The 27,551-nt window shown below is 42.9% G+C and overlaps 1 protein-coding gene across 2 annotated transcripts in view; it reads left to right on the top strand.

The window, feature by feature from the left end:
• Window positions 1–8,653, top strand: part of LOC102394157 (BRCA1 associated protein) — a 31,528-nt gene extending 22,875 nt beyond the window's left edge. The window contains exons 11-12 of one of the 2 annotated variants that reach the window (XM_006060975.3): window positions 3,898–4,001; window positions 6,223–8,653. In XM_006060975.3, the coding sequence (XP_006061037.1) occupies window positions 3,898–4,001; window positions 6,223–6,586 (468 nt within the window). In that variant the 3' untranslated portion in view covers window positions 6,587–8,653. Of the gene's footprint in view, window positions 1–3,897; window positions 4,002–4,283; window positions 4,603–6,222 lie in introns of those variants that run through there. The other variant, XM_025267078.2, reaches the window with a different exon arrangement.
• The last annotated feature ends 18,898 nt before the right edge of the window (window positions 8,654–27,551 follow it).

Here is a 27,551-nt window from a genome sequence, read left to right on the forward strand (position 1 = left end):
TTTCATTAAGGCGTAGTGTGTGCGTGCTCAGTCGTGTCTGACTCTTTGCAACCTCATGGACTGTAGCCCACCAGGATCCTCTATCCATGGAACTTTCCAGGCAAGAATACTGGAGTGGGTTGCCATTTCCTATGCCAGAGGATCTTCCCAATACAGGGATTGAACCTGCATCTCCTGTGTCTCCTGCACTGGCAGGAAAATTCTTTACCCATAGCAGCACTTGGGATGCCCCCAGCTTTACAATAATCTCTCTCGAAAAGTTCATAATGCAGTTCTTACAAGAACCTTCTAAGCAATGGCAGTGCCTTTCTAGAGGGGCTTGATTGGAGTCCACATAGGAAGGAGGTACCTCTGACAGCACTCGAGAGGCAGAGCAGGGGTTGCTGCCGCTAGGTGTGAAGTTCGGGTCTCCCCAGGAGGAGCACCAGCAATGCCAGGCAGCCTCACTCATGAGTTTTTCTATGGGCTGTCCCAATGTGACCACCTAAAGTGCTTTGTACAGACCCTAGAGAACTTAGCTCAGGATCCTCTCTGCCTTTTAAGATTCTTGAGGATTAACTGCATTCCCTAACACATGCCCATGGAAAGCAAATCAGAGGGCAGGAAAACGAAAAATGTGAAACTCTGTTTACTTCTAGGTAGGGATAAGATGGCGGCCAAGGCAGCCCTAAATACAAAGCTTGGAAAGGATATTTTGTGTTCTAGTAAAAGAGGTCAGTTAATGGGTGATGTAAGCCTTTTGTTCCTGCCTCTGTCCTCCTCCTGACCAGTCCTCTGTCCGTTGGCACACCCAACCATGGTGCACGTGCAAGGAGAAACGGTGATCATGAGTTTCACGGGCAGAGATTCTTGGTCATGGGACTCATAGAAAGTTAATGTAGGGGAGCAGAGGGGCTGAAGATTGAAATTCACTGTGGACTTCAATTACAATACTATTCCAGTCCATCGATGCCTTAGGTAGTGCAGTTATTACAGCGTGAGCGGTCTGTTCTGGAAAATGAAGCTCATACCCATTTGAAGGTTCCTAGTGTTAGTGGGCCATGTATGAAGAGCATAGGGTAGGTCATCTATACAGGTGAATTCTCCTAGATATCACTTTTTTTCTGGAATTCCCTAAGTGGTCCAGTGGTTAGGACTCTGCAGTTTCACTGACAAAGGGGATGGGTTTAATCCCTGATCGGGGAACTGAAATCCCACAAGTTGCATGACATAGCTTAAAAAAAAAAAAGATAAGTCTTTTCTTTTAAGCCTATAGCTCCATATATAAATTGCTGTTTTCCAGCTATAGATTGTGAACTGAGTTTGGTGGGCCCCAGCTGGTATTTTTATTAAACAGCATGGGATAGATATCAGAGTGAATCACATTTAATACTACTTTGTGAAACTTCTGTTTCAGGAGTGTGTGTGTGTGTGTGTGTGTGTGTGTGTACACAAAGTGTTTCTTACTGCGGGCTAATGGTCAGAAATGTTTTTTAAATCACTGGTTTAAACCATCATAACATTTGTCTCTAGCAATATTAAAAACCTTTTAGAGGTCACTTAGTATTTTTCATCTTGATTTAAATATGTTTGGCTTATTGTCTTTAGTCACCAAAACATTGGTTTGGTTTCTTTTGATGGTTATTTCTGTCCTGTCCAGTTTCCCTGAACTGATTGGAATAACTTTAAGAGAAAAAGGTCAAAAGGATCTTGTGGTCTTATTTTAAAAACAGTATTGAGGAGAAAATTAATACTGAATAGAATTAGAGTAATTTGAAAGCTATTTTTATTTTTATGACATAGCAGAACTTTTAGAAATCTCCTTTTAATTGCATGTTCTTCCAACTTAATAATGTTGGCTCTAAAGTTAATTACTACAAAGCAGTTATTCTTATTTTTTAAAAAAAGAGGGAGCAGTGCAGTTAGAGACCTGCTAGGCAGGCCATATGGCAAATGTTTAAAAAGAAAGCATTAAAAGTAGTGAGCTTTTTTCTGGCATGATGGATGTTGCATGAATATATGCTGAGAGTTTAGAGCTTGCCCAGAGGTCACTTTTCCTTTGTTATTGAGCTTTGGCCCACTGTTTGGTGCAGAGAGAGTTTTAGAACTTGGCTTTGAACCCAGACTTGGGGTCCAGTCCTGGACTCACATCACTCTAGCTGGGTGACCTTGGAGTGTATTGCCTCACCTTTCTCAAGCCTCAGTTTCTGTAAAAAGTTTATACACCTAAGTCATAGGCTTGTAATAAAGAATAAATGGAAAAAAGGGAATAAATGAGATACTACCTATAAGACACCTAGCCAATGCCTGAGCCATAGGATTTAAACTCTCAGTCACTTCCATTTCCTACTTGACCCACCTATCATGACCTCATGACCCACCTATCTTCTTCCTGTCTTTAGACCAGTGGTGTTGAGGCATACGTTTTTAAGACAATGTAATATGAATTCTTTCTGTAAATTGCCTCTATATAAACTCAATAAAATAAGAACTGCTTATGTTGCATGTGACTTCAGAGTACATGAGAATATTAATAGTGAGTTTGGAGGGGAAAGAATACCAAACAGCTAGAATCACCTGTTACAAGTACCTTTGGATTATTTGGATAATACAGTTGACCCTTAAGCAGCATGGGTTTGACCTGCACTTACATGTGGATTTTTTGCAACGGATGCCTACTGTAGTACTACAGGAACCACAAGTGGTTGAATCTGCAGATGCAGAACCTCAGATATGGAGCACTGATGATAAAGTTATACTCGGATTTTCGACTTCGAGGAGGGTTGAGTTCCCTAACCCCCACGTCATTCAAGGGTCAAGTGTAATTTTAGAATGTGATCTCAAGAGGTAAAAAACAGTAGTGAGTTAAGAATGGGAGATTCTTGTCCTCCTACACTGTTGACAGGAAAGTAAATTGGTGCAGTCACTATGGAAGACAGAATGGAGGTTCCTTAAAAAAAATTAAAAATAGAGCTACCATATGATCCTGCAATCCCACTTTTGGACATATATCTGAAAAAGACGTAAACTCGAATCAGAAAAGATAAATGCACCCTGGTGTTCATAGCAGCACTATTTATAATAGCCAATACAAACAGAAGAAACCTAAATGTTCATCAACAGATAAATAGATGAAGATGTGGTACATATATACAGTGGAATACTACTCAGCCGTAAAAAAAGAATGAAATAATGCCATTTGCCGTAATATGAATGGACCTAGAGATTATCGTGTTAAATAAAGTAAGTCAAAGAAAGACAAATATGGTTATCAGTTACATCCAAATCTTAAAAAATAATACAAATGAATTTATTTACAAAATAGAAACAGGCTCACAGATATGGAAAATAAATCTATATTTACCAAAGAGGATGGGAAGGGGAGTGTGGAATTAACTGATAGACACTACTCTATTTGAAATAGATAAGCAACAAGGATGTACTATGTAACACAGGGAATCATATTCAATATCTTATGATACCCTATAATGGAAAATAATCTGAAAAATATATATGTATAACTGGATCACTTAGCTGTACACATGAAACTACCACAGTATTACAAATCAGCTACATTTCAATTAAAAGAAAAAAAGAATGGGAGGTTCTGGTCTGGCTTCTTACAAAACCATCTCCTGCTCTGTAGCCTGAAGCTCTTTACCTTCTAGCAGTTTCACTCAACATTCAGTAGCTTTTGATCCCTCTTCATCCTGGTTGAGAGAAATGGTAAGAAAAAAGAGCGTTCTCAAAATATTTCACTCCTGTTGCAGAAATTCTTTCAGATAATGGTCTCACCTTTTCTAAGTTTGGTTTGTCAAGTTAAAGACAGGTAGTTGGGAGGTGAAAATTGTAAAGTTAGCCCCAAAGGCCACACAGCTTTGTCTTTGAAATAAAACTGATCTCCGTTTACTATTTCAGATTAACAACATGAAAACCAAATTTAAAGAAACAATTGAGAAATGTGATAATCTGGAGCACAGACTAAATGATCTCCTGAAAGAAAAGCAGTCTGTGGAAAGAAAGTAGGTATAACTGACCTGTTCTTTTAATTAGCTGTTTTATCCTAACAGGCTCCATAAACAGAGAATCTCCTTTATTCCCAGGGACACACACTCATTATTGTCAAGTGTGTGTGTATGACCAAGGTTTCAAGGGTCTCTCTATATATGGAGCAGACCTACTGTGACTTCCTATTTACTAAAAAATTCAGTGTTTCATGCCAGATGGATGCCATGTGGAATGCAGGGCTCTCTCCTGATGACAGTGCTCATGCTTGCACAAGTGTCTCCTGTTTTTGCCTGTAGAAAGCTGTCTCCCTTTGCCCAGAGCTTCTCTGAGCTGTGGTGACTGAGAAATGGCAGTTAGGAAAGATACTTACATCTAAGCTGGAGATGGTGTGTCTTCTGGCTTTGCTTGGGAAATAAAGGCCAAAGATACTGAATATGGAGCGAAAAGCGCATCAACAGCATGGCAAGAACATTCTCTACTACTATTATTTGGGAAGATAATTGCTATTAAATGAAACTACTTTTCTAGCTTAAGTTGGACTCACAAAAATAATTGGATTTTTTGCCTCCAGACAAATGGATAAAAAATAAAGGGGATAATTGTCCCTTAAGAAGGTTTTTTGGTTTGTGTTTTTTTAATCTTTTATTTTGGAATAAATTAAGGTTTACAAAAAGGTTGCAACGATAGTTCTAAGAATTTCCATACACCTTTCACCTGTTTTCCCCCATAGCAAATAACTGGATATTTTTAGTAGTGTGGGGGTGTGTGTGTGGTAAAATCAGTGTTACTTAGATTTTGCCATATTAATCATTTTAAGTATACCAGTGTGTATACTTAAAATGTGTGTATACTGTGAGGTGTCCTCACAGTGTGCAACTATGATTCTAGAATTTTTCATCACTCCAACAGAAACTCTTCACCAAAGGGGTTAACTGTTGTGAAAACAACACTACAACATAAACAGAAATAAAAATTAAAAAGTTTCTTATACTTTCAGTGCCCTAACTAATTGAACTCTTCCAAAGAATTTAAAGTTAAAACTGAAAGTTTTCTTTCACTCCCAGCCTCTAGGACCTAATGCCTGATGATATGAGGTAGAGCTGATGTAATAATAATACAAAAAGTGCACAATAAATGTAATGCACTTGAATCATCCTGAAACAATCCCCACCCCCACCCCCGTCCCCCTTCACTTCCTGGTCCATGGAAAAACTGTCCTCCATGAAATCAGTCCCTGGTGCCAAAAAGGTCGGGGACCACTGATCTAGAGGTTCTTAATGGCACCAGTGAATACTTCTTGTTCCAGCTCTTTTACTGTACCTGTATAAACATCTCACATACATCTTTTTTCTACAAAAATTGAATAGTATTAGGTATTCTGTATGGTAAAATATTCTGTTCGGGAGGGTTTTTTTTTTTCGTTTGGACTGGCGCAACTAGATCTATACCTTGTAACATGTATGAAAATCGCAATAATTTTAACCAGTTCCCCTTGATGGACATGTTTTACTACTATAAACAATGTTGCAATAAGCACCTTTCTCCATATGTCATTTAGTGCAACCCTGAATATATTTATTTTATAGGATAAATTCTTGGAAGTAGAATAGCTATGTCAGAGGGTGGGTGAAATTTTAATTTTCATAGATGTTGCCAAGTTGACTTCCATTGAGTGTGTATCAGTTTACACTCCAGTGCCACCATGTGGGAGTGCCCCCTTTTCTCACATCTGAGCTCTCTGGCATTCTGATACATAAAAATGGTATTTCAAGTGGTGTTTTAATTTGTCATTCTTTACTTGTAAGATTGAGCATCATATAAGGCACTCCCTCTTCTTGAAGACTCTTCTCCAGCAAATGCAGTGAGGTCAGAGCACTTGACTCTTTAAGAATGTCACTTTTCCTCATAACTTCTTTATCACAGTTATCATCTCTAAGCCACTCATGTAAACAATACAGAGAAGCAGTAGACATTCTACCATGAATCACATAATAGTTTCTGCTACTGAAAAATCTCTGATCCTTAAATATTGTCCTGAAGCTACACTTGAGTTAACCGAAGCAGAATTCTGATTTCAGGTGGCTGTTGCAAAGGCAGCAGACCCGTTGGCCATGGGAGGGAGGGGTCTGCCGTAAGTGGATTCTGAGGTCATGTTCTCTGTTCAGTCCCAGAGCAGAAAGGGGACTTTGTCAGCAAATGGAAAACGTGCATTGTCTCCCTTTGTTTTTGTGAAAGGTGCACTCAGCTAAACACTAAAGTAGCCAAACTCACCACGGAGCTCAAAGAGGAGCAGGAAATGAACAAGTGTTTGCGAGCCAATCAAGTTCTCCTGCAGAACAAGCTGAAGGAGGAGGAGAGGGTGTTAAAAGAGACCTGCGACCAGAAGGACCTGCAGATCACCGAGATCCAGGAGCAGCTGCGGGATGTCATGTTCTACCTGGAGACGCAGCAGAAAATCAACCATTTGCCCGCTGAGACCCGGCAGGAAATCCAGGAGGGACAGATCAACATTGCCATGGCCTCAGCCTCCAGCCCCCCGTCTTCTGGGGGCAGTGGGAAGCTGTCCTCCAGGAAGGGCCGCAGCAAGAGGGGCAAGTGATCTTCAGAGAAGTGCACTTCCTCAGGACTGTTCGTCCTGGCACAGTGAGGGCGTGCTGGGGCCTGTTCAGCTAACTATGAGGGTGGACCCTGAATAAGTATAAGTCAGGATCAAGCCACAGTTGTTCGGATCTTTCATTTGCTAGCGTGTGGTGTAACGACCGTAGAGGGCTGACGACCAGGAGAGTTGAGGGAAACAGGTAGTGTTTTCAAAGGTGGCTGCTTTTCTCAACCATGATAGTTCACTAACCTCAGACATTCTGATGACCATTTTGCCTTCCTACTTGATAGATGCCCCAACGCTGCTGTGCATTTTTCCGTTGTATTTATTGAGTTGGTGTATTTGACTTTCAGTTAAGAGCTCGGATTTTTTTGTGTCCCCTGAAAGGTAATATTACCTCGCCCTAAGGCACCAAACCTGCCAGAAGTCACAGCAGTTGCTTGAGAGAGAGGCTCCTGTTGGCCACTAAGGATTTATGAAAATGCCCTAGCATTAGTCTCATATCATTGGCATCACTTCTTGCCTCTGGGGAATTGAAGAAATAGTTAAATGTTACATGAAAAGAGGCTAGGTCTGTAAACCCAGCACTGGCTTGTCACCAGCAGTCATCTCCTCTTGCTCTAGGCCTCGCCAGGAAAAACAAACAGCCCCTGGGCAGACTGAGTGGACCCAGTGTAGGAAAAATGGTGACGTCCCCACTTTGTTTATTTTTGATGCCTCCACAGCTCATTATGAACCTCAGAGAAGGAGGCTTAATTTTTGCTTTAAGACTCAATCTCAGTGGATTTCCTAGCATCGCAAGAATAAACAGGCAGATTTATCGTCCATGTGAAAAGGTATGAGCAAGGCCTCTGACTGGCTGACTGTATTTTGTTGGGATCAGTATTTTCTGAGTGTTTACAAAAAACTGGGCTACGTGTTTAGGTTGTGACTAGAAGGAGCTTGGGCAGATCTGCAGTTATGCTTTCAAGATATATCCAAAAGGCTGTTGCTAAATTCAAAAATTAGAATTTTAACAGAGGCCCCTTTAAAACAGTCATGTAATGCTTTTATGGGCCAACAGAGGGTCTGTGTACTTTTTCTAGAAACAGAAATGTCAAAAAAAAAAAAATCTCACAATATGTGATAATTAAACAAAATTAAAGTAAGACCCGTGTTGGAATTTAGCTTCCAAAAGAGGTGGCTGTATAGGTTAATAAGACACATTGTTAAATGACAGATTTTCTTTTCCGTTTTTATAATTAGACAAAGTTTTCAAATGATCACACTTCAGAACTGGTTTTTAGCCTAGGATTAGGCCTCATCCTCCAAAAGTCTTCATGTCACCTGTTCACACACCAACTGTATGGCTAACCACCATGCGTTTCTGTGGGGTCTGCCACAGCATTTCCCAAAGAACCTTCTCTGTAACTGCAACATGAATGTACTCAGACATTCTCAATTTCTTCTTAGGGCAAACCAATTCCACAAGCCCCCTTGGACTTTATATATATATATATATATATACAGGTATCTTAAAACAAAAGTGGGAATGGGAAGCTAACCTAATTCTCTTTCCTATAGAGATTCTATTTTATTTAAAATCTATTTTTACACTAGTTAGAATCCTGCTTTTTTGGCCAAGTACTTGTCGTGCATGTCTGACCTTGCAGAAGCTGGGGTGGATCGTAGCATACTAATTAAGAGAATTAGAAGTAGTTGACAAAGCTTGCTTGCTCCTCATTTCTCTGTGATCACTTCTTGTCAAGCAGCTCTACCACCACTGGGAGAACAGAGATTTTTCTCAGTAAAGGTGAGATAAACACTCTGAAAGGCTGTGCCCAGAGGAAGGAGCAAATAGGCAAATGTTTCCAAACTACTTGAAGGTTTAAAAAAAAAATGTTCCAGAAAAAAATCTTGTCAAGCTATGTAAAGAAAATGTTTTAAAAAAAAACAATGAGTCATGTTTGAATTTGACAAAATTACATAAGGTAGAAACTCTTAGTGTTTTCTGCAGGATGGAAATGAACCACTTAACATATCCATACTACCTTGAAATTGCATTAAAATAACCAAACTTGGAAATGATTCTGCCATGTGTGAAATCTGTGTCTCTGGTGGTTATTTTGCTTGGGGGCTTGTACCTGAATCATCTAAGGAAAAGTAACTGAACCAGATAGAGAAGAAGGTTCTCTGAATTGGGAGGCTTGGGTTAAGAGAAGACCCAGATGCACCATTCTCTTGCAAACTATGGTTAAAAAAAAAAAAACAGTCAATTTCTACACCCAAGACTTTTTTCCAGGCCCTCTACAGAGCTAGGGTGGTTTTGTTTTTGAAAACTGTCATAAATGTGACTCGTTCAGGATCCACCGTGTAAGATAAAGCACTGAAGCGACTCCCCGCTCCCTGCTTGCTCAGTGAAGTTGCTCTCGGCTGAAAAAGGGATTTAAACGGGCCAGTCAGTAAGAATGTGGAGAACTTGGCAAATCACAAATGAACAACCTTCTGTCACTACTTGGAAACCTCTCTCCTGGTGCACTCGGGGTATACAAGCTACAAATACTACCCGTAAAATTTGGCTGCAGTGTTTGAGGCCACATTGCTTGGGCTGGTGGCAGACTTTGGCTCGTTGTGATAAAGTCCATGGGCTAATCTGGAAAAGAAAAGTCACTCTTACAACATTTGAGGAAAGCTATTTTGTTTCCTCCAGGATAAAGCTGATTTAACTCTATTGCAGTGATTCTGCTGTGTTACTTCTCTCTTGGCAGCAGAAGGGAAGATTTTCAGGAACTTTTCCTGAGATCTAGCTCCTGTTCTTTAATGGCGCTGGGGGGTACATCTAAACCACCCAGAGACCTGGCCGGCATCTGAAGCAAGTTTAGGAAGCCACCGAGTGTTCTCTGGCAGGCCTCTGCTGCTGGCCAGTCTTCATTCTTGCCTGTGAAAATTCCTGAAATGGGAGTCCTAGAATTCTCTGTAGTGGCTACACCAACAGATGCAGCTTTTAAAGTTAAGATTTTTAAATGACAGAGTAAAGTCATAATAGCCTGTCCTCTGAGGAACCCTGAGTTCTACCCCAGAGCCAAAGCCCAATCTCCTCTGCGATGTGAAGTTATCTCCCCCCAAGGCAGTACTGTGGTCAGCCTGCAGCAGGCAAAAAGCATGCTTTGCATTCGTGCAGTAGGGCACTTCAGGGAAGTTATATAAGACTTTTTACTTTTTTGGGGGGCGGGGGGAGAGAGTGTGGTCTCTTTATCCTGATTAATGTCATAACTCCTTTACACTCTCTTCTCATTTTCTGAAGGTAGTGGTAACCATTTACCACCTGATGGTAACCCTTTTTCTTGCTTCCCTGAAACTTACGTGCCCTCCCCAGAATGCTGTCATTTAGGACAACAGTTTCTATCAGACATGAATTTTGAAAGCTGGACTTTCAGAGGCGAAAACTATTTCAGAACCATTTTAGCTAGTGTACCTTTCCAGGACATTGAGCAGCCTCTCACTATAATTCTGGAAGCTTATAAGAGCCTGAAAGGTGGTCTGCAGTTGGTTTTTAATCTGGATTTTGAATTCTTTCTGCCTTAAGGCCAGGAAGAGATGAACAGTCTGCTGTGTTATACACAATGACTGTGGCCTTGGGGGCCTAATATTGAACTTCTTTGGGGCAGAAACTTCTCACTAGAACGGGGCTGCGCTGGTGCAGACATTTGTTACTCTGAGGCTAATTACCGTTTCCGTAGTGTAGTGGTTATCAAGTTCACCTCACAAGGCTAATTACCAAGGACACAACATGAACTAAATCAGCTTTGCTTCTTTTCAGACTGTTCTAAATTCTCAATCCAAAACTCCTTTCAGATCCAGCATATCTTGAAATAAGAGAGGTTTGTCTGGGACTGGGGAAAGGGAGGGTCCATCAAAGGGTGAACTCACCAGCAAGATCTTGGACCATGAAGGTGTTTGACACCTAGGATGAATCTACCCTAGCACAACACAGCTGAATCAACAAAAATCAGAGTGAGGGACTTCCTTGGTGGTCCAGTGCCAAGGCTCTGCACTCTCAATGCAGGGGGCCTGGGTTCGATCCCTGGTCAGGGAACTAGGTCCCACAAGCCACAACTAAAAGATAGCGCTTGCTGCAACAAGTTCCCGTGCAGACAAAAAAAAAAGTGAGTCTATGGCACTGAATCGGAAAAACAGTTCTGACTTGCCCTCTGTGGAGACGTCTTTTGCCATCTTCTGCTGGGAAGAAACTGCAAGTCCCAGAACAAACCTTCTACTTGATTTGTTTCCTCATTTAAAAAGAACAACTGAGATCCCTCCAGCTATATGGATTCCTGATTCTAAATTCTTCATTCTTTGGTTGTGGCCCAACGGGCTAAAAGTTCAGACTTTTCCCTGGAGGGCCGAGAGAAGGCGAGTGCCATTAAGAGAAGGTGTTTCCACCACTTGAGAAACTTGCTTGTATCACTTACATCATTACCATTGTGCTTAACACCAGCAGGCTGAGGTGCTAAATGGAAAAGAAGGAACGCAAACTAATTTCTGGCAGAAGAACAGATCACAGAGAAAGACCTAGAAGTGAAGAAGAAGAAATGGAAATTTTCAGAAGGAATCAAGAGAGTTGCTGGCTTGGAGACACTCCAGCGGACAGCAAATTGGAACTTAACACACAAAGCCAGCGGGTCCTGCAGCAGCATTCTCCTGGAATTATCTTTTGTGAAGAACCTAGCCCTCATCGTAGCCGTGTCCACTCACACATCCTGATTAGTTTATGCATGCTTGGAAACTCTGAGCCCAAAACCGCTCGCCAAAGTGACCGCAACAGAAGAGCCACGTCATGACTCCCCCACCTCCCCACTCCACCTGTCCTTGGGGAAACAAATGAAAAGCCTGCTTTCGAAACGCACGCCCCAGGAAAACAGCCTTTCGGTTGCATTTGTTTCTATGCTGCGCAAAATCAACACTGACTGGCTTTGATCCCAAACAGGGCCAACTGTGGACACTGAGATTTCTGCAGCCTCCGGCAGCCCTCCCCACCCCCAGCACATTCAACTTCAATTACGTGGGAAAAGGCCCGGGGCCGGGGGCTGCCGCCAGATTCTCCTGGCCCAGCCTAGGAGGCCCCGTGCTGTGGCCCAGAATCTTTCCTAAAAGTCTCTGCAGGATTGCTCGGTCACTGCCAATCCTGCACTTTCTGTTTGGCTAGATTCCTGGGTCTGTTTGACCAGAGTCAGGCGAAGGCTCTCTCCTGCTCCTTTTCCTCCTGTATGCCGGGATCTCCTCTCCCTGCAATCCCAGGGCCTCTCACAGTTTTATGTAAATAAAGACATCCTGCTGCTTTTCAGAAACAGAATAATCCCCCAAAGATGACCCACACCATGCAGTCCTCGGCAAAGGGCTGCCTTTTTGGTGAACTCTGTTCAAACACTTTTCACCTGCTGAGATAATATTCTTGTACAAAGGGAGGTAATTAATGTCAAAGAATCCTGATTGGATTATTGTTGGCTCCTGTGAACCCAAGTAGACAGGGAAAAACCTAAAACATTGTTAAGTTTAAAATAAAATTTAAAAAATAAATAAATAAAATGAATCATGGTAGGAAAAAAAAAGGAAAAAAAAAAACATTAAACTAAAACAACACCCCTCTGAGAGACCTCTTTTCCAGCCCTGGTTACCCCAAATAGAAATCCAGAGGGGCAGACCCCAAATCTGTTTTCTTTGGTAGGACCCAGAGCTGACAGAGTCACTTTGCTCTTGCCAAGAATCAGAAGCGGAAGAAAGTCCTGTCTTTGCTGAGGTGTTTGGTTCCAAGGCAAGCTCGCATTTGTTTAATTCCAAACCATGTACCAAATTACAGTTGCTGTGTCGGGTGCTTTCCATGTACTCAGCGCCCGCCTGTAAAGTAGGTAGTTACCCCATTTTACAAATCAGGAAACCAGGGCTCAGCGGGGGACATTTCAGCATTGACATGAGGTAACATAGCTGATACACGTGATAAGGGCAGCTCCCCATCTCAGCACTGTTTGACCCCCAAATCTGGGCTCCTTGCCACTCCTCTCCACTGCTCCCCTAATGTTGGAAATTGGGGACAAAGGACACGGCCCCCAATTCCTGTTTTGTGGTTGCCTTGGGAAAAGAGCAGAGTATTGACTTAAGACTACTTTTGTGTGAGAACTGCAGTTCTGTCCGCCCACCCTCTGCAGGCCTTGCCCTCTCCTCATGGAACTGTCTGACTTCTCTCTGGCTCTCTCCCACTCAGGCCGGGCCTGAGCCAGAGCTGATAAAGGAGAGAGAAAACTTCACCAGTACTTCCCTCCATTCCACCCAAGGGCAGACTCTGGGAAATTGCCTCTCATGGCCCTCTTCATTCAGGGGGCTCTGGGCCCAGGCCACACCAAGCAAGTAAGCTGACATCTCAGTTCATTTACATGGAGCTTCCCTAGCTGGAAAAGTTGCTTCTGGAACAAAACTATCTAGACCCTAAGGAGTCCTTTCTTTGAGTGTGTAGACTCAGTTACTGCCCCCAAAGGCACAGTCAGACAGGCATAAACAGGCTAACTGGAAACCTTAAATTCTGGAGGGATCAGCTTAATTTGTGGCTTCAATTTATTACAGAATAAATAGGAGAGAGAGAAAACCTAGAACAAGATTTTTATAAACTACTGAGGGATATAAAGCAGTGTTAATTTGGTAGGTATAGACTGATGTGTGTACAAATGTCTTCCAAAAGCTTTTTCTGTTTTTTTTTTCTAATTGAAATATAGTTGATTTACCATGGTGTGTTAATTTCTGCTGTTCAGCGAAGTCATTTATACATATATGCATTTTTTAATTCTTTTCCATTATGGTTTATCTCGAGGTATTAAATATAGTTCCCTCACTTTCACTTTTCACCTTCATGCCTTGGAGAAGAAAATGGCAACCCACTCCAGTGTTCTTGCCTGGAGAATCCCAGGGACGGGGGAGCCTGGTGGGCTGCCGTCTCTGGGGTTGCACAGAGTCGGACACGACTGAAGCGACTTGGCAGCAGCAGGGTGCAATATTATACGATAGGACCTTGTTGTTTATTCTATATCCAACTTTATTTCTTCTTTTATATTATCACAAGTCAAATTCAATTTGAGAGATTCAATACCAATTTTTGTTATGTAACTCACATCTCCACTTATTTCTACTTATCCTATTTACAATTATGTATTCTAAGTGCTATAAAACAATAGTAAGAGCTTTCTCTTTTAAAATACACAAGTAGGGGACTTCCCTGGTTGTCCAGTGGCTAAGACTCTGTGCTCCTAATGCAGGGGGTGCACGTTCAATCCCTGTTCAGGGAACTAGATCCCATATGTTGCAACTAAGACCCAAGGCAGCCAAATAAATAAAAATAAAAACTAAATATTTTTTCAAAAGAAGATGAATTGGGAAGGGCAATAAGAAGGCACAGAAATGCCGTGGGATTCAGAAGAGGGCAGGATAACTGACTGGGCATGGAGAGGCTGTGGGGACAAGGCCTTGGTTGAGATGGACCTTGCCTACCCTGCACCCTCTGTCTTTGGAGCTCTAAGACCAGTGTGGAAAGTGTTGTCTTGAGCAAATTCTGTCTGAGTTACAGGAGAATGAGGATGCCTCCAGCTACAAGTAATAGAATCTCAACTCAAAATGGCTTACACAGTAAGAGATTAATTATTTCACAAAACAAGGATGGAGGCAGGTCAAGTTCTGGATTGGTTGATGAGCAGCTCAACAACGTCACCAAAGAACTGGTGCAGAAGCCCTCCCAAGAGACTCCCCCAAACTCCTTGAGGACAATCATGATTTACCTCCCAAGACTGGGAGTAGGCCTCACCAGCCCAGAAACTCAAACAAGGTGAATATCTGGATAACTATACTGCTCTCTTAGCAAAGAGATGAATCATGATTGCTCCTAGTTGATGGTATCAATCCTATTCCCTTGTGCAAGAGATTGGTCAGAGATGGTCATGGGACTTGATTTTGGCCAGTGAGATGGAGAAGGAAATTTGCTGGAGATTTCTGGAAAAGATTTTACCCTTTGAAATGAAAAGCATGAAAATGAGAAAGCTGTTTTTGCTCCTGCCCTCTTCCTTCTTTCCTTCCTTTATTCCTTCCTTCCTTCTGAGAATGCCTCTGTGTGAGGATATGACACTTGGTTTCACAGCAGCCAGTTTGTGACCCAGAGGGACAATGTTGCTGACATGCTGAGGATGGCAGAGCAGAAAGAGAGAAAGAACCTGGGCCCCTAGCATGCAGGGAGAACCAACCTTGGAATTACTTATCTTTAGACAGCTAATACATGCAATAAACAAACCTTGACCTTGTACGTCCCACTAGTAGGGTGTTCTATTACTTATAGACAAATGCATTTCTAATAGATAAGAGTCTCCAACTCTCTGTCTAAACTTACTGCCCTCTATATACCACACATTCCTTCTTTGCTGGTAATAAATACATTTGGGGCTGGTGGTGACCATCTTTTCTCCCATGTGGAAAGAGACCACGTGAGAATAAAATCAATGCAGAAAAAAGCAAAGGGGTGGGGGGGGGGCCAGTCCCTGATGTCACTGTCTGAGCCTCTGGATTAGCTGTGCCTGAAGTCAGCCCTACTCCTGGATTTCGCAGTTACGTAAGCCAATAAATTCCATTCCCTTATTTATCTATTCTCTCAATCCAGGTCCTCTTGATTTCCTGTCACTGAAAGAGTCTTGATTAATATACAGTGCCCTGAAGTGCCACTTCAGGGCCTTCCCTTACATCACAGATGATCATAAAGTATTTGTCAGGGAGATGAATTCACTACTTTCTCTCCTCATCTCTGCTTTCCAGACTTCTGAATGCTAACCCTGTCGGTATCATCGGTATCGCCTCCGCAAAAGTAGGGCAGGAGAGCTGGAAGGAGGAGATGCCTGGCACTTCAGGGCAGTGAGAAGTCACCTTCCTGGGTTTCCATAGCATGAGGAGTGTTACATCATGACGCCTTACAGAGGTAAAACCAGCACTGAAAAGCATTAGTTGCTCAGTCGTGTCCGACTCTTTGTGACCCCATGGACTGTAGCCCACCAGGCTCCTCTGTCCATGGAATTCTCCAGGCAAGAATACTGGAATGGGTTGCCATTCCCTTCTCCAGGGGATATTCCCAACCCAAGGATTGAACCCAGGTCTTCCGCACTGCAGGCAGATTCTTCACCATCAGAGCCACCAGGGAAGCCCAAGGCCAAGTTCAGGGGTGGACCTTTGGGACTGTTGTTCCACAACTACCATCTCACTAACTGCCCAGAGCTTTCTGCCTGCAGGTGGGTTTCTTCCAGGTGGAGGGGGATGGGAGCCCCAGGGCCCCAGAGAGCCCCAGGCGCTGCTCACACCAACTTTTGGGTGCCTTTTCTCTCTAGCCTCCATGAAAAATCCCAGGATTTCATTCTCTTTGGCCTGGGCTGGACCACACGCCCCTATCTGCGATGACCACTCTGGCTCTGACTGGCCAGACCTATGCCATGTGCCAGGGTGCTGTGGTCTGTGGGGCCTTGTCACCACCTTGTGTGGGGAAAGGGAGTTTCCCAAAGGAAGGCAGGCTGGGAGCTGTTATGCAAACAAAGGGCTCAGGAATGTCCACTGGGTAGATGAAACAGCTGACATCCATCATAAAGCCAACCCTCTACAAACTGGAACTTAAGAAATCTTAATGCATTTCACTAGCAGTTGTTGGATTCAGCAAATATTATTTTTTGCACTCCATTAAATGCTACAAGTTATGTGTTAGGAGTCTGGGGCAGGGCAATAAAAATATTATCAAACAAAGTCTTCAAAGACTTCAAGTGATCAAACAAGTGATCTGATAATGTAAACCAGGTACTGTGATTCACTGTCATAAAATGCTATGCTCTGGAGACAGGAAAAAAAGGGTGTGCTTCGTTCTACTTGGTTTGGGGGTGAAGAGAAGCTACAAAAAAGTGCAATTTGAGACAAGCCTTGACATTAAAGCGCACAGACTGGCAGGTGGAAAGGGATAGGCTGGGGTCCTTCAGCAGAGAGCAAAGGAACAGAGGGGAGGAAGTGCCTGGTAGATCCTGAGAACAGCAGGGGATGCCCAGCTGCATAGAGCAGGGGTGCCATGTGTTTGGGTGACATGTAGAGTAGTGGGCCCTCAAAGATGTCCATAATCTAACTCTTTGAACCTGTGTAAGTTACCTTATTTGTTAGGGACTGTTATCATCTCCATTTTATAGATGAGGTAACTAAGAAATAGAAGAGTGAGGAGCTCCCTCTCAGTGGTCCAGTGGTTAAGACTGGTGCTTCCCATCCAGGGGGCATGGCTTAGATCCCTGGTCAGGGAACTAGATCCCACATGCCACATAGTGGGGTCAAAAATATATAATAAAGAAAAATGAGATAATTTGTCCATGAAGACCTGGCTATCAAAGAGTAAAACTGGCATTCAACCCAGGCAACCTGGACTTGGGAGTGAAGTGATGCTGGCCAAGGACTTGCAGGTCTGAAGGTTCTGTAGGAATTCTAGTGGAAATGAGTGGCAGGCAGCTGATGGGATGAGCCCTGAGCTCAGAGCAGGAAAGATTTGGGGATTCCTCACTGTATATGTGTGGCCAAAGCTATGGGTATAAAACTGTGGTGTTAGAGAAGACTCTTGAGAGTCCCTTGGACTGCAAGGAGATCAAACCAGTCAACCCTAAAGGATATCAACCCTGAATGTTCTTTGGAAGGACTGATGCTGAAACAAAGCTCCAATACTTTGGCCACCTGATGAGAAGAGCTCACTCATTGGAAAAGATCCTGATGCTGGGAAAGATTGAAGGCGGGAGGAGAAGGGGATGACAGAGGATGAGATGGTTGGATGGCATCACTGACTCAATGGACATGAGTTTGAGCAAGCTCCGGGAGATGGTGAAGAACAGGGAAGCCTGGCCTGCTGCAGTCCATGGGGTCGCAAAGAGTCAGACACGACTGAGCGACTGAACAACAACCCAATGGATGTAAAAAAGAATGCCCGGAAGAGAATGTAGATGTGAGATGACATGAAGGCTTAAGACAGAGCCTGGATAACAATGGCAGTTGGGCAGGAGTGAAAGAAACAGGAAAAGAAGATCCTGAGAGGTCAGAAGAGGCCCAGTTGGGTAGATGTCCAGAAACCACTCTTATCAGGGCAACAGGAAATGGTGGTCAGTGGTATAGTGCATAGGCAAGAGGCCAAACAGTATAGGGACAGAAGGAAGACCACTACACTAGATATTGGGGCATTGATGGCCACTGGAGCCCTTTGAGTGGACTGGCAGGGCTGGAGGCTTGGTTATCCAGGACTGAGGAGGGTACAAAAAGTCAGGAAGTGGAGCAGGCCGTATAGACTAGAATTATGGCAACCAGAGGAAGGAGAGTGATCTGCAGAAGCTCAAGGGAGATGAGAATGTTTTGTCGTGTTTGTAGGTTGGAGGAGACTTGGACATGTTTACAGGAAGCACCAAGAGATGTGGAAAGTTAGGTGGAGATATGTTGCTTTCACTTTCTTCTCCTAAGTGCAGTTTTCCTTTGGGGAACTGTATTTCCCTCACTTCTTCATCCATAGCCTGCTCCTACTCTCAAAGTAGTCATGTGACTCATGCCTGGCCAGTCAGGATGTTCTAATCCCCCAGCCACAGTGATAGGTTCATGAAAGAACACGTGACTCAGTTCTGCCTAATGAGCATTGGCCCCAGGACTTTTTTAATTAATTTTTTTATTGAAGGATAATTGCTTTACAGAATCTTGTTGTTTTCTGTCAAACTTCAACGTGAATCAGCCATAGGTATACATATATCCCCTCCCTTGTGAAACTCCCTGCCATCTCCCTCCCCATCCCACCCCTCTAGGTTGATACAGAGCCCCTGTTTGAGTTTCCTGAGCCATACAGCAAATTCCCGTTGGCTATCTATTTTACATGTGGTAATGTAAGTTTCCATGTTACTCTTTCCATACATCTCACTGTCACTTCCCCTCTCCCCACATCCATAAGTCTATTCGCTATGTCTGTTTCTCCATTGCTGCCCTGTATATAAATTCTTCAGTACCTTTTGCGAGATTCCATATATATGAGTTAGAATATGATATTTATCTTTCTCTGACTTAGTTCACTCTGTATAAGAGGTTTTAGGTTCATCCACCTCATTAGAACTGACTCAAATGCATTCCTTTTTATGGGTGAATAATATTCCATTGTGTATATGTACCACAACTTCTTTATCCATTAATCTGTCGATGGACATCTAGGTTGCTTTTATGTTCTAGCTATTGTAAATAGTGCTGCAATGAACAATGGGATACATGTGTCTTTTTCAGTTTTGGTTTCCTCAGGGTATATGCCTAGGAATAGGATTGCTGGGTCATATCATGGTTTTATTCCTAGTTTTTTAAGGAATCTCAGCCCCAGGACTTTTGCTAGAATCCTGTCTTCGGGGATTGCCAAGCTGGTCAGAATGAAAACCTGGATCTACAAGGGGTCATCTTTGCTACCATGGAAAGAGGACCTGCCTGGGAGTGGAGTCAACACAGATGATAACAGAGCTGAGAAATGGAGAAGGACTAAGTCCCAGTGACACTGTTTGAGACCCCAAGTCTAAAGGTCCGTATAGTCAAAGCTGTGGTTTTTCCAGTAGTCATGTACAGATGTGAGAGTTGGACCATAAAGAGGCTGAGCACCAAAGAATGGATACTTTCAAATTGTGATGCTGGAGAAGACTCTGAAGAGTCCCTTGGACAACAAGGAGATCAAACCAGTCAACCCTAAAGGAAATTAACCTTGAGTATTCATTGGAAGGACTGATGCTGAAGCTGAAGCTCCAATACTTTGGCCACCTGATACAAACAGCTGATTCACTGGAAAAGACCCTGATGCTGGGGAAGATTGAGGGCAGGAGAAGGAGAGAATGAGATGGTTGGATGACATCACTGACTTAATGGACATGAGTTTGAGCAAATTCCGAGAGACAGTGAAGGACAGGGATGCCTGGTGTGCTGCAGTCCATGGGGTTGCAAAGAGTTGGACGTGACTTAGCATCCGAACAACAAACGCCAGTTTGTTCTGGATTTCTGTGCCACTTAAAAGCGCATCCTGCCTTCAATAGGGAAGAAGGTGTGTGAGTTGTACTGCACTGGAGTGACACCTGTTCTCAAGCTCACTCACATGCTTGTTGGCCTCAGTTTCTCACTGGCTGTTGCAGGAGGCTTTGGTTCCTTCCCATGTGGGTATCTCCACAAGTTTTCTGAGTGCCCTCTTGCCATGGCAGCTGGCTTTCCACCAAGTAAGTTGTCTGAAGAAGAGACAACTCAAGACAGAAGCTGCAGTCTTTTAAATAACTAAATCTTGAAAGTGACATATCATCATTTTCATCACATCCTTGAAATCTGTCACTAGGTCCAGCCCAGTTACAAGAGGACTAGAACTAAGCTCCACTTAAGGGAGGCATGTCAGAGAGTATGTAGACATATTTTTTAAACCACTATACTATCATTGGTAAGCTTTCCCCTGATATATCATTCAAGAGATTTGGGTCACATGGTTATATTTGAGCCAGTCGCTGGTAAGGGGAATGGATTATTGTAAGATTAATCACTTCTGGGGTTGAGGACAACTTCCTGGAGGCTCAGAGCTGTGTGGGGGAAGGGAGATGCTTGAATGAAATCTGGGAGAAAGGAAAGAATAGATGCTGGTGAGGAACCAACAGTGAGTGTTATAGGCAGTCCCCTGGGGGTAAGCAACTGTGATAGGAAGGGAAGATGTTTCAAAGAAAGAGGAACTATATTTAATACTTAATTAAGTCCCAGATTCTTTAGTAGTACATATTTACCAGAAGGAGAAGGAGAATAAGATGAATGGAGTTTCCTTTCTGACTTGGAACTCTGTTTTGTCCCCTCTGCCCTAGAAATGTTGTAATTTGTGTTCTCTACAGAGACATGCAATCCTTTTCATCCTAGGTCTTTGCAAAAATGCTAACTATTTCATAATGAAAGTCAAGGTTATGCAAATTAAAGGATCTAACATGAAGCCAAGACAGGTTTTTTTTTTTAATTGAAGTGAAATTCACAAAACATAAAATTAACCTTTTTTTTTTGGCCACACCATGCTCTGTGCAGGGATCATAGTTCCCCAGCCAGGAATAGAACCCATGCCCCCTGCAGTAGTAGCTCAGAGTCGTAACCACTGGACCACCAGGGAAGTCCGTTCAGTGGCATTTAGTACATGTATAATGCTGTAAAACTTCCACCTGTGTTTCATTCTAAACCATATTTGTTATCTCAAAAGAAAACCCAGTGCCCATTAGCCGTCACCCCCCACCCAACCTTCCGTCCGGCCCAGTCCCTGGCAATCACCAATCCGCTTTCTGTCTCTATGGATCTCTCTATTCTGGGTATTTCATACATGTGGAATCATACAGTCTACGGTCTTTTGTGTCTCAGTTCTTTCCCTAGAATGATGTTTTTGAGGTTCATTCATGGTGGTATGTATCAGTTTGTTTTTAATAACAGAATAATATTCCATTGAATGGATATTACATTTTGTTTATCCATTCACCCAATTATGGACTTTTGAGATGTTTCTACCTTTTGGTTATTGTGAAGAGTGCTGTTATGAACATGCGTGAACACATATTATTTTGAGTACCTGTTTTCAATTTTGGGGGGTTATACCTAGGAACAAAATTGCTGGATCATATGGTACTTCTATGTTTAATTTTTTGAGGAACTGTCAAGCTGTTTTCTAAAACAGCTCCACCACTTAGATTCTTACCAATTCTTAGCAATGAACAAGGGTCCCAATTTCTCCATATCCTTGCCAATGCTTGTTATTTTCCATTGTTTTGAATGTGGTCACCTTAGTGAGTACAGAGTGACGAGATAGATGGATTTTAGAGGTGATGGCACCCCACTCCAGTACTCTTGCCTGGAAAACCCCATGGACGGAGGAGCCTGGTAGGCTGCAGTCCATGGGAAGAGTCGGACATGACTGAGCGACTTCACTTTCACTTTTCACTATCATGCATTGGAGAAGGAAATGGCAACCCACTCCAGTGTTCTTGCCTGGAGAATCCCAGGGACGGGGGAGCCTGGTGGGCTGCCGTCTATGGGGTCGCACAGACTCGGACATGACTGAAGCAACTTAGCAGCATGGCTCAGGTGGTAAAGAATCTGCTTGCACTGCAAGAGACTCAGGAAATATGGATTTGATTCCTGGGTTGGGAAATCCCCTGGAGTAGAAAATGGCAACCCACTCCAGTATTCTTGCCTGGGAAATCCCATGGACAGAGGAGCCTGGCGGGCTACAGTCCAGGGGTCACAAAGAGTCTGATACAACTGAGCATCCATGCATGATGATCAATTTCCTAATTATCTATTTCAACAGGGTCAAAATCTTGCATTTCATTTTCTGAAAAGAAAAAAAATGCAAGGAAGAAAAACCAAGACTTCTATTTTTCATCCATTCCAATAAAACTTGGGTTTTGAATAATTTGAGGTTGGAAATAGCTTAATAAATTCCCTTATAAGATTAAATTCACTGCAGTGTACTTAAAAACAAAACCAACAAAAGAAACAGTGGAAACTTCTACTGACAGTTCTGAACCAGGTTCCTAAATACTATCAGAGAATTGGAAAGAACTGTGATCTTGTTACAACTGAACAAAGCAGAAAAAAATCCAGAAGCCAACCTGTTACATGTATTTGTACTAATTTGACCATGATCTGAAGAGTTTAATGAAAATGGACTCGGATGTATCTAAAGTATATATTTATCTGCTTATCTATATAAATATGGATAGCTATAGATATAGATGCAGATACAGGTATAGCTGTATCTGGGTCCATTTCCATTAACCTCTCTGTGTTCTCTGTATTTATACAGATAGATAGATGGATGTAGATATAGATACAGAAATATACTTTTTTTTTAAACCTTGTCAAGCATTTCTCTGGTTCTTTGGGAGTGCATTCAAAAAGCACAACCCATATACACACACCACATACATAACTGCATTTAAAATCCATAATTTAAGCATTCATTAACTCGCTAAAATATTTGTTGAGCATCTGGAAAGTGTCAGGCAGTATTCCAGGGTCTGGAAATGGATGCAGGAAAGTTCCTGCCCTTGCTGGGCTTACTTTCTAGCGGGAGGCAGCAAAAGATAAAGAAACGACCTAATATATATTTAGTAGTGATAAATGGTATGAAGAACACTGTAGCAGGTTAAGGGGGTACAGAGTGATGAGGCAGGTGCAACCGTATATAACAGGTGCTCAGGGAAGACTTCTCCAGTAAGAAAAAGCCAAAATGAGGTCAAAGATCTGAATGAAGGGCTTAGCCATGTGTATACCAAAGGGAAGGGCATTCCAGCCAGAGGGAGAGGCACATGCCAAGGCAGGGGTGACCTTGGCACTTTGGAAGACACTCAAGGAGGCCAGAGTGTCTGGGCTGGGGTGAGCAAGAGGAAGAGTGGAAGGAGCAGAAGATGGAGGAGGTAGTGAATGCTTGGATACTGGAGACCTTGGAAGTGAAGGTGAACCATGTGGCATTTACTCTGACATGGGAGCCAACTGAACATTTTTGGCAGGGGAACCACACACCATGGCTTGGGTTTTTAAAGTATTGCTCTGGACATTATTTGGAAAATAGAGTTAACAGAAGTGGAAGCAAGGAAACATGTCAGGAGACCCCAGCAACCACGAGGATGAGAGATAATGGTGGCTTGGATTAGGATGTGAGTGATGGAGGTGGAAGAAATAGCAGGCCCTGAAGGAGGAGCCAGAGGATCTACTGATGCGTTGGAGACAGGGAGTGAGGAAAAGAGGAGCCAAGGACGGTCCACTGTTGGTGGTGGTGGTGGTATGTCTGAGCAGCTGAAGATTGGAGGCAGAGTTTCAGGAGGTGGGGGAACTGGGGCTGAGCTCTGGCAACATGCTAAGTGTGAGAAATCCATTAGGAATCTCAGCGGGAGATGTCAGGTAGGCAGCCCAGAGCTCAGGAGGAGTCAGGGCTGGAGGAAACAACACGGGAATCTACAGGGGCTTTGTGGTACCTGAGGCCTTGAGAGTGATTGGATGAGATATGATCGAGGGAGTATGGGGGCTGAACCGAGGGTATGTCTATGCTGAGGGGTCAGGGAGGGGAGGAAGGACTCGTGAAAGGGATGGAGTAGGAGCCACCAGTGAGGGATCGAGAGGATCACGTGAGAGTCAAGGCCAAGGAGCCTGGTTGACCAAAGTGTCTCCAGAAGGAGGCAGTGATCAACTGGGACAAAACTGCTGGTAAGTCCAGTCAGATGATGCGTGCGAATCGGCCGTTGGCTTTTGCAGTGCAGCAGCCATTTCACCAAATGCTTGGTGAAAGCATTTCTTTGAAGCGGTGGGGCTCAGAAAGAAGGGGAATGGAGGAATGGGTGAGAGGGGCAGACAACTGTCCACCCAGTGAAGAGCAGTGTAGGCACAAAGGAGGTGGTGGCTGGAAGGGAGTGGTCAAGACAGGATTGCCTTTGTGGAGATGAGAGGTACTGCAACATGTTAATTGCCTGAAGAGGACTTACAGAGCACTGGGGATGCCCCTCGGTGGATTAGAGATGGCGGGATGTAGATGCAACACAGGCAAACCGTCTATTACGACAGCGGACACTTACAAGCACAAATAATTTTCCTGTGAATGAGCTGGCTACTGAACTTTGACTTTGAACCCCTTGGGGTTTGTGTAATAATCTAAGAGCATTTCCCATATTCTCTCAGCCCCAAGGCCTTCTGACAGTAGTTCATTATTTATTACTACTTTAAAAAATTGTGATAAAGTGTTTAGTAAAGCTTCCATTTTTAACCACTTAAGTGTAGAGTTCATTGGCATTAATTACATGCAAAGTTTTGTACAACCATCATGACTATTTCCCAAAATTTTTCATCACCCCAAATAGAAACTCTGCACACACTGAACTCTAGTTCCCCATTTCCTGATCTTCTCAGTGCCTGGCAACCACCATTCTATGTTTTTTTTTTTTTAATATTTCTTTCTTTGGCTGTGTCAGGTCTTAGTTGCAGCATGAGGGACTTTTGTTACAGCGCACAGGCTCTCTGGTTGTGGCACACGGGCTCAGTCGCAGGGGTGCACGATCTTAGTTGCTCTGAAGTACGTGGGATCTTCCCCAACCAAGGACTGAACCCGAATCCCCTGCATTGCAAGGCAGATTCTTAACCACTGGACCATCAGGGAAGTCCCACCATTCTGCTTTCTGCCTGTGAATCTGACTGCTTTATTCATTTCACATAAGTGGAACCACACAGTGTTTGTCCTTTGGGGTCTGTCTTCTTGCAGTTAGCATGATGCCCTCAAGATTCATCCCTGTGGGCTAACATATAAAATAAATAAGCTACAAAGATATATTGTACAGCACAAGGAATAAAGCTGGTATTTTATAGTAACTATAAATGGAGTACGACCTTTAAAATTGTGAAGCACTATGCTGTACAGTTCAAACATATAATAAACCAATTATACCTTAATAAATTAAAAAAAATTCATCCACATGTCAGAACTTCTCCCTTTTAAAGACTGAATATTATTCTGTTATATGGATAGACCACATTGTGTCTATCCACTCATCCATTGATGGACATTTGGGCTGTTATTTCTAATTTTTTCACTTAAAAAAAAAAGTAATATGTGGGCTGTGGGATGGATTACAAAGGGCACAAGAAAACTTTAAAGGTTGGTGAATATGTTCACATCTGGATTGAGGTGATGTTTTACAGATGCACGGTAATCCAAGCCTATGCCCCAGCCAGTAACGCTGAAGAAGCTGAAGTTGAACAGTTCTATGAAGACCTACAAGACTTTTAGAACTAACACCCAAAAAAGATGTCCTTTTCATTATAGGGGACTGGAATGCAAAAGTAGGAAGTCAAGAAACACCTGGAATAACAGGCAAATTTGGCCTTGGAGTACGGAATGAAGCAGGGCAAAGGCTAATAGAGTTTTGCCAAGAGAACACACTGGTCATAACAAACACCCTCTTCCAACAACACAAGAGAAGACTCTACACACGGACACCACCAGATGGTCAACACCGAAATCAGACTGATTATATTCTAGCAGCCAAAGATGGAGAAGCTCTACACAGTCAGCATAAAAAAAAAAAAGATTGGGAGCTGACTATGGCTCAGACCATGAACTCCTTATTGCCAAATTCAGACTTAAATCGAAGAAAGTGGGGAAAACCACTAGACCATTCAGGTATGACTTCAATCAAATCCCTTATGATTATACAGTGGAAGTGAGAAATATATTTAAGGCACTAGATCTGATAGATAGAGTGCTTGATGAACTATGGATGGAGGTTCGTGACATTGTACAGGAGACAGGGATCAAGACCAACCCCATGGAAAAGAAATGCAAAAAAGCAAAATGGCTGTCTGAGGAGGCCTTACAAATAGCTGTGAAAAGAAGAGAAGCGAAAAGCAAAGAAGAAAAGGAAAGAAATAAGCATCTGAATGCAGAGTTTCAAAGAATAGCAAGGAGAGATAAGAAAGCCTTCCTCAGCGATCAGTGCAAAGAAATAGAGGAAAACAACAGAATGGGAAAGACTAGAGATCTCTTCAACAAAATTAGAGATATGAAGGGAATATTTTATGCAAAGATGGGCCCAATAAAGGATAGAAATGGTATGGACCTAACAGAAGCAGAAGATATAAAGAAGAGGTGGCAAGATACACAGAAGAACTGTACAAAAAAGATCTTCACAACCCAGATAATCATGAAGGTGTGATCACTCACCTGGAGCCAGACATCCTGGAATGTGAAGTCAAGTGGGCCTCAGAAAGCATCACCACGAACAAAGCTAGTGGAGGTGATGGAATTCCAGTTGAGCTATTTCAAATCCTGAAAGATGATGCTGTGAAAGTGCTGCATTCAATATGCCAGCAAATTTGGAAAACTCAGCAGTGGCCATTGGAAAAGGTCAGTTTTCATTTCAATCCCAAAGAAAGGCAATGCCAAAGAATGCTCAAACTACCACACAACTGCACTCATCTCACACGCTAGTAAAGTAATGCTCAAAATTCTCCAAGCCAGGCTTCAGCAATATGTGAACCGTGAACTTCCTGATGTTCAAGCTGGTTTTAGAAAAGGCAGAGGAACCAGAGATCAAATAGCCAGCATCCGCTGGATCATGGAAAAAGCAAGAGAGTTCCAGAAAAACATCTATTTCTGCTTTATTGACTATGCCAAAGCCTTTGGCTGTGTGGAACACAATAAACTGTGGAAAATTCTGAAAGAGATGGGAATACCAGACCACCTGACCTGCCTCTTGAGAAACCTGTATGCAGGTCAGGAAGCAACAGTTAGAACTGGACACGGAACAATAGACTGGTTCCAAATAGGAAAAGGAGTACATCAAGGCTGTATATTGTCACCCCGCTTATTTAACTTATATGCAGAGTACATCATGAGAAACGCTGGGCTGGAGGAAGCACCAGCTGGAATCAAGATTGCAGGGAGAAATATCAATAACCTCAGATGTGCAGATGACACCACCCTTATGGCAGAAAGTGAAGAACTAAAAAGCCTCTTGATGAAAGTGAAAGAGGAGAGTGAAAAAGTTCGCTTCCATTCAGAAAACTAAGATCATGGCATCTGGTCCCATCACTTCATGGCAAATAGATGGGGAAACAGTGGAAACAGTGTCAGACTTTATTTTTTGGGGCTCCAAAATCACTGCAGATGGTGATTGCAGCCATGAAATTAAGACGCTTACTCCTTGGAAGGAAAGTTATGACCAACCTAGATAGCATATTAAAAAGCAGAGACATTACTTTGCCAACAAAGGTCCGTCTAGTCAAGGCTATGGTTTTTCCAGTAGTCATGTATGGATGTGAAAGTTGGACTGTGAAGAGGGCTGAGTGCCGAAGAATTGATGCTTTTGAACTGTGGTGTTGGAGAAGACTCTTGAGAGTCCCTTGGACTGCA

Source organism: Bubalus bubalis, chromosome 17 (assembly GCF_019923935.1).
Source record: "Bubalus bubalis isolate 160015118507 breed Murrah chromosome 17, NDDB_SH_1, whole genome shotgun sequence".
NCBI lineage: Eukaryota > Metazoa > Chordata > Mammalia > Artiodactyla > Bovidae > Bubalus > Bubalus bubalis.